The 8207-nt window shown below is 41.4% G+C and overlaps 1 protein-coding gene across 2 annotated transcripts in view; it reads left to right on the top strand.

Moving 5' to 3' along the window:
* Window positions 1-8207, top strand: part of ASH1L (ASH1 like histone lysine methyltransferase) — a 248019-nt gene that overhangs the window by 129803 nt on the left and 110009 nt on the right. For both annotated transcript variants that reach the window (XM_017519812.2, XM_017519815.2), the window contains one exon: window positions 6550-7291. In XM_017519812.2, the coding sequence (XP_017375301.1) occupies window positions 6550-7291 (742 nt within the window). The remainder of the gene's footprint in view (window positions 1-6549; window positions 7292-8207) is intronic.

Genomic DNA, 8207 nt, shown 5'->3' with positions numbered 1-8207 from the left:
AAAAAAAAAAAAAAAAAAAGATTTAGTAATTTCAGTCTTAGGTGTTGACCCAAGAGAAATGAAAATGTTTAAACAAAATGTCATGTGTACACATGTTCATAGAATATTTTTTCTTTATGGCCAAAACAACACAGATTTCCAGGTGAATGTGTAAAGAAATTATGGTATATTCATATAATTGACTTGTAAAAAGAAATATGTAAATAGTAAAAAGGAACAGTAAAAAGAAATGCAGCAATGTAAATGAGTCTCAGATTTATGCTGTGTGAATGAAGCCATACAATAAAATATATATTCTTTCCATTTTTTTTTTTCCAGACAGAGTCTCCCTCTGTCACCCAGGCTGGAGTGCAATGGCACGATCTTGGCTCACTGCAACCTCCACCTCATGGGTTCAAGTGATTCTCCTGCATCAGCCTCCCAAGTAGCTAGTATTACAGGTGCCCACCACTGCGCCCAGCTAATTTTTTGTATTTTTAGTAGAGGCGGGGTTTAGCCATGTTGGCCAGGCTGGTTTTGAATTCCTGACCTCAGGTGATCCGCCCGCCTCGGCCTCGAAAAGTGCTGGTATATTCTTTCTATTTATATGAAATTCTAGAAAAAGAAACGTAATGTATAATAGGAAGCAGATCAATTGTTCTCTGAGGCTGTGGATGACAGGCAATTTGTTTTCTCGGAAAGGGCACACAGTAACTTTTTAAGGTGACAGAAATGTTCTATATATTGATTATGATGATAGCTGCATGGTAAATGTTGGGTACCAGCCCCAGCCTCTTACATGGGTGCCCTTAGTCCCGGCAGTGACGAGGGATTGGGAAAAGGAAATAAAGACAGAGACACAAGTGTAGAATTAACAGCATGGGTCCAGGGGATCAACGCAAGGATGGGAATTGAGTTGGCCCCAGCTCTGGGCTCCAAACACCTATTATGTGCATAATCTCATTGATCTTACGGGTGTGGAGGGAAGGGTGAAAGGATAGGTAAGATAGCCAGGGGAGAGCACTTGAGATCCTTCTAAGACATGCTAAACTAGTACTCTGAGTTTAATCACCGATTGTTATCAGTGTGGCTGCATCGGAAGTATAGCAGATGAGGAGCAAGCATTGAGGACATAGAGCAATTAAAATCACTCCATATTCTGAGAACCTAGGCAGAGCCTGAGGTGTTCCATGATCTCTGCCCTGCAAGGTTTTTCTCCTCCTTGCCAGCTCCCATCTGCAAAGACCCTCCCGGATCTTGTGAGCAGAGGTCGCCTCCCTTCTCAGAGATCTTTTATAAGCCCTCTTTTCGAGGGCCTCATGCAGTCTCCATGCTGAAAAGGCATTTGTGGGAGCAGAGCAGTGTTCCCTGCTCTGCAACCACCCCGCGGTGTTCCCCGATGTTATTGCGCTTGCAGATGGTCTTTACCTTAGGCCTCCTGTTGCCGCTTGATTTCTAATTAACTGCACCAATAATATAGTTTAGTTTGGTGTATAAACTTCAGTGTACTGTGAGCCAATCAAGCTTATAGTTATTTACCTAGAATTAACATAGGTCTCCCCCTGGCCATCTTGACCTACAGTAAATTTTTCAAAACTCAATGTATATGTAAAAGACATATATTGAATTTTACATAGTACTTTACCACAATGAAGTTAATTTTGAAAATAAGTTACATCTAGCCGGGCGTGATGGCTTATGCCTGTAATCCCAGCACTTTGGGAAACTGAGACGGGCAGATCACCTGAGGTCAGGAGTTTGAGACCAGCCTGACCAATATGGTAAAACCCTGTCTTTAAAAAAGAAAAGAAAGAAAATAAGTTACATCTAAAATATAGTGTGTACCAAGAATCATAAATTAGCAGACCAGAATTTGTGAAGATAGGAACAATCGAAAACTGAAATGTGAGGTATTAATATCTCTAGGTGAATGGCTCAGGAAGGAGGCTTCAAAAGTATGTACTCATTTTAGGATTCTCTTTTAAACTGATATTCATGTATTAAATGCATTGGTAGCTCTGAGTAGTTGATGAAGGGATAGAGGAGATAAAAAGAATTCCAAGATTTTTTTTTTTTTTTTTGAGACGGAGTTTCACTCATGTTACCCAGGCTGGAGTGCAATGGCGCGATCTCGGCTCACCGCAACCTCCGCCTCCTGGGTTCAAGCAATTCTCCTGCCTCAGCCTCCTGAGTAGCTGGGATTACAGGCACGCACCACCATGCCCAGCTAATTTTTTGTATTTTTTTAGTAGAGACAGGGTTTCACCATGTTGACTAGGATGGTCTCGATCTCTTGACCTCGTGATCCACCCGCCTCGGCCTCCCAAAGTGCTGGGATTACAGGCTTGAGCCACCGCGCCCGGCCCACGAATTCCAAGATTTTAAGCCTAGGATTCATTCTTCAACTAAGTGTTGATGAATTATGTCCTGGTCATTGGAGTTAAAAAGGTATTTTGGGCCCAGTGTGGTGGCTTACACCTGTAATCCCAGCACTTTGGGAGGCCGAGGCAGGCAGGTCACGAGGTCAGGAGATCAAGACCATCATGGCCAACAAGGTGAAACCCTGTCTCTACTAAAAATACAAAAATTAGCTGGGCATGATGTGAGCCTGTAGTACAGCTTCTTGGGAGGCCGAGGCAGGAGAATTGCTTGAACCCTGGAGGCAGAGGTTGCAGTGAGTCAAGATCATGCCACTGCACTCTAGCCTCTCCCCCAAAAAAAGACTCAATCTCCAAAAAAAAAAAAAAAAAAAGTGATTTTGATGAATACAGTCACCATGTTAATGGACCAGACATGGTTTGAGAATTACATACATTAAACCACTAATTTGAAGTGTTAGGAAAGTAGAAAGTATTATGGTAATTCTTTTTTTTTTTTATCCTTTTATCTTTATGTAATATCTTTCTTTGCTTCTTTTGATCTTTGTTGGTAATTCTTAATAGGGGACCTAAATTAAGAATGAGGAGGGTGCAGAATGAATAGTCATTAAGCAGATGAATTTGTGGAGAAAGATTGTTCCAGGTAGAGAGAACAGCACACCCAAAGGCCTTGAATCAAGAAAAAACATGATGAGTTTAAGGAACTAAAGTTTATTATTACTAGAATTAAGGATCTAAGATAATATGAGATTGAGGCTGGAAGAATAGATAATCCTAATTTTGAAGTTGTGGTAAGAACCTTTTTAAGAATTGTAGAAGCTGAAACCTGATAAAATTTGTGTTTTTTTAAAAGATCACTCAGGCTGCTGTCTAAAGAATGGATTAGACAGTGATGAAAGTAGAAGCAGGAAGAACAATGTTTCACTTGTCTATTGCTGAATAACAAAGAACCTTGACCTTACTGGCACGATAACGATCAGTTATCATCTCAAAGTTTCTCAGGATTCCCTTCCTTTGGTTGTAACCTCATGGTGGTGAGCTAACATCATCTCAAAGAATCCCTTATTTGGCCAGGCAGATGGCTTATACCTGTAATCCCAACACTTTGGGAAGCTGAGGTGGTCGGATCATTTGAGCTCAGGATTTTGAGACCAGCCTAGGCAACATGGCAAAACTCCGTTTTTATAAAAAATGCAAAAAAGTAACCGGGTATGGTGGTGTACTTCTGTAGTACTCTTGTACTCGGGAGACTGAGGTGGGAGAATTGCTTGAGCCAGGGAGGTAGAGGTTGCAGTGAGATTGTGCTGCTGCACTCCAGCCTGGGCAACATAGTGAGACGCTGTCTTAAAAAAAAAAAGGATTCCTTATTCAAATACCTGGTGGTTGATACTGGTTGTTGGCTATTACCTTAGCAGGATCTGTTGGTCAGTATGCAAACTCATTGCTTGGGCTTCCTTACAGTTTAGAAGCTTGAATCCAAGGGCTTATGGAGAGAGAGAGATGCCTTTTCTAACCTAACGTTGGAAATCACCACATTCTTCCATAGAATTTCTTTGCTAAAGCAAGTCTTTAGTGGCAACTTGAAGCAGAGGGACGAGACTACAACTTGATAGGGAAAGCATCAGGAGATTAATGTACATATTTTAGTAGCCCTACAAGGAATTATGCTATTGCATCAGGGGAGGGAGATAACATTATGTTAGTCTTGGTGGCTGTGGTAGAAGAAAGGAAAGTCGATAGGTTCAAGAGTTTAAACTAACAGAAGACAGAATTTTATGATTGGGGGAGGGTGAAGGAGCAAGAATAAATGATGTGGCCTGAGCTTGGATAACTAACATCCTGCCACATGGTTGATGCAATATATGTAATGTTGAATAGTTAGCTTTATGGTATCATTCACTGATGTAGGGAGCAATGAGGGAGGAGCAAGGTTGAAGGGAGCAAAAATGAAATGAGATATGAATATGAGTTTGAGAAAGCTGTGAAACATGCAAAAGTCAACAATCAAAATAAAGGTCTATTCAGAAAACAGAAATTCAGTAGTCATCAGAATATAGATGATAGTTGAAGGAATTGCAAAAGAAATAATAGAGTGAGACAGGAAAAAACTTAAAGAGCTTTAAAAAATTATAGCATTTAAAGGTTGGAGAAAAGGAAGGGGTCATTTTTCGTTTTGGTAATTTTCAGATAAAACTGAAGATTGGTATGAATATTTAGAAGTCACTTACATACTGATGATAATTGAGACTATGAGAATAAACATGTTCCCAGTGGGAAAGTAAGTATAAAAGGTAAATAACAAGTACTCTCTATTGAGGACCTCCACAGTTAAATTTAATGGAGTTGCAAATAATTGAAAGTTAATCAAAGTATATTATAGAAATAGAATAGGCAGAATTTTAAATAATTATGATATCAAATATAGCTGAGAGTTTGAAATTTTTTACTTTTTTAAAATTTTATTTTTCTAGAGACAGGGTCTTGCTCTGTCATCCAGGCTGGAATGCAGTAGCGTTGCCATAGCTCACTACAGCTTCAAACTCCTTGGCTCAAGCAGTCCACCCGCCTCAGCCTCCTGAGTAGATAGGACTATGGGTACAGGAAACCACACTGGGCTAATTTTTATTTTTTGTAGAGTACGTTGCCCAGGCTGGTCTTGAACTCCTGGCCTCAAGTGATCCTTCCATTATCAGTCTCCCAGAATGCTGAGATTACAGGTGTGAGCCACTGTTCCTGGCCTGAAAATGTTTATATATCAAATTGAGACAAGGGTATATAGTCCAGGGTTGAAGATAAAACAAATAAATAATTTCTTAAAAAAGTAGACAAGGCTATTGGATATTATTTGAAAAAGTTATTGGTAATTTGAGAAATATTTCATAGTCTGATATTGGATTCTAGAATGCCTGAGACTAATAAAGGAATATCTAGTATAGTTATCACATTTAAAAGTCATATGGGTAAGAAATCCGTTAACTTTGGAGAAGTATGACCCATGAATAATGGTAGTAAACTAGGCAGCATGGGAAGTGACTTATTTTGAACTGATTTTTAAATTATTATTTTTTGAGACAGGATCTCGCTCTGTCACCCAGACTAGACTAGTGCAGTGCCTCACTGCAGCCTCAACCTCCTAGGCTCAAGCAGCCTTCCCACCATAGCCTCATAAATAGCTGGGACTATAGGTGTGAGCCAGCATGCCTGGTTAATTTTTTTTTCCTTTTACCCAAGGGCTCAGACCAAGCCTGGTTAATTTTTTTCTATTGTTTGTAGAGACATCTTGCAATTTTCCCTAGGCTGATCTTAAATTCCGTAGCTCAGGCAGTTCTCCTTCCTTGGCCTTTCAGAATACTGGGATTACAGACATGAGCAACTGTACCCAGCCTTTATTCAACGTTTAACTTTCTTTTTTTTTTTTTTTTTTTTGAGACGCAGTCTGGCTCTGTTGCTCAGGCTGGAGTGCAGTGGTGCAATCTCAGCCCACTGCAACCTCCACCTCCTGGGTTCAAGCAATTCTCCTGCCTCAGCCTCCCGAGCAGCTAGAACTACAGACATATGCTACCATGCCCAGCTTATTTTTGTATTTTTAGTAGAGATGTGGTTTCACCATATTGGCCAGGCTGGTCTCAAACTCCTGACCTCATGATCCTCCCACCTCAGACTCCCATAGTGCTGGGACTACAGGCGTGAGCCACGGCACCCGGCCTCAACATTTAATTTTCAATTCCCTTAGCTTAACTGGACCTTCATTATTTATTTATTTATTTATTTATTTATTTTGTATAAAGACGGGGTTTCACCGTGTTGGTCAAGCTGGTCTTGAACGCCCGACCTCAGTTGATCCACTCGCCTTGCCTCCAAAGTACTTAGATTACAGGCGTGAGCCGCCACGCCCGGCCTACTTTTTATTTTTGACCTTCGTTTTTGTAGAAATAATTTTTTTTCTTTCTACTCCTTACCTCAAAGTGAGAGTTGCTCTTTTTTAATTTACATATTTTTAGAGCAGTATAGGCCAATTTTGACTTTATCTTTTTGTAATAACCTTTTGCAGGAAAGTAAACCATCAATTTACCTATGATGTGTAATCTTGCTATGGAAAATAGAGTAGTACTCCCTTTTACCAGTGTAAAAACTTATTTATGTAACTAGCTGTGTCCAATTTTGTCTATGTGTGATTTATTGTCTCTTTCAGTAAACGGAGTTCCCTCTCGAAGTCCAAGATTAGTTACTTCTGGGGATGACTCTGTGGATAGTCTGCTGCAGCGGATGGTACAAAATGAGGACCAAGAGCCCATGGAGAAAAGTATTGATGCTGTGATTGCAACTGCCTCTGCACCACCTTCCTCCAGTCCAGGCCGTAGCCACAGCAAGGACCGAACCCTGGGGAAACCAGACAGCCTTTTAGTGCCTGCAGTCCCAAGTGACTCTTGCAATAATAGTATCTCAATCCTATCTGAAAAGTTGACAAGCAGCTGTTCTCCCCATCATATCAAGAGAAGTGTAGTGGAAGCTATGCAACGCCAAGCTCGGAAAATGTGCAATTATGACAAAATCTTGGCCACCAAGAAAAACCTAGACCATGTCAATAAAATTTTAAAAGCCAAAAAACTTCAAAGGCAGGCCAGAACAGGGAATAACTTTGTGAAACGTAGACCAGGTCGACCTCGGAAATGCCCCCTTCAGGCTGTCGTATCAATGCAAGCATTCCAGGCTGCCCAGTTTGTCAACCCAGAATTGAACAGAGACGAAGAAGGAGCCGCACTGCACCTCAGTCCTGATACAGTTACAGATGTAATTGAGGCCGTTGTTCAGAGTGTAAACCTGAACCCAGAACATAAAAAGGGGTTGAAAAGAAAGAGTTGGCTATTGGAAGAACAGACCAGAAAAAAGCAGAAGCCATTACCAGAGGAAGAAGAGCAAGAGAATAATAAAAGGTAATTCCTCATTTAACATGTTATCTGAGTAGAGGAAACTAGCTTTGAGCAACTATAATGTAACTGTATAGCTGAATTATTAATTTCATCTTACTGCCTTTCACTTTTTACTGTATGATACCCATTCTTTTCAAAAACCGTTCTTATCTGTTGCTTTTACAAGTTGTAATTAAGAACCAGAGAGGCTAGGCATGGTGACTCACACCTGTAATCCCAGCACTTTGGGAGGCCAAGGTGGATGGATTACTTGAGGTCGGGAGTTTGAGAACAGCCTGGCCAACATGGTAAAATCCTGTCTCTACTAAGAATACAAAAATTAGCTAGTTGTGGCAGCGCATGCCTGTAATCCCAGCTACTCAGGAGACTGAGGTGGAAGAATCACTTGAATCCGGGAGGTAGAGGCTGCAGTGAGCTAAGATTGTGCCTCTGCACTCCAGCCTGGGTGACAGAGCATGACCCTGTCTTAAAAACAACAAAGAGGCTGGGCACAGTGGCTCACACCTGTAATCCCAGCACTTTGGGAGGCCAAGGCAGGTGGATCACGAGGTCCAGAGATCGAGACCATCCTGGTCAACAAGGTGAAACCCTGTCTCTACTAAAAATACAAAAATTAGCTGGGCATGGTGGCGCACGCCTGTAGTCCCAGCTACTCGGGAGGCTGAGGCAGGAGAATTGCTTGAACCCAGGAGGCGGAGGTTGCGGTGAGCCAAGATCGCACCATTGCACTCCAGCCTGGGTAACAAGAGCGAAACTCTGTCTCAAAAAAAATAAAATAAATAAAATAAAATAAATTTAAGGGCCGGGCGCGGTGGCTCAAGCCTGTAATCCCAGCACTTTGGGAGGCCGAGGTGGGTGGATCACGAGGTCAAGAGATCAAGACCATCCTGGTCAACATGGTGAAACCCCGTCTCTACTA

The sequence above is a fragment of the Cebus imitator genome, unplaced genomic scaffold (genome assembly GCF_001604975.1).
Source record: "Cebus imitator isolate Cc_AM_T3 unplaced genomic scaffold, Cebus_imitator-1.0 Scaffold776, whole genome shotgun sequence".
Classification (NCBI taxonomy): domain Eukaryota; kingdom Metazoa; phylum Chordata; class Mammalia; order Primates; family Cebidae; genus Cebus; species Cebus imitator.
The sequence above is the reverse complement of the archived record's forward strand: the minus strand, read 5'-3'. Positions and strand labels throughout refer to the sequence as shown.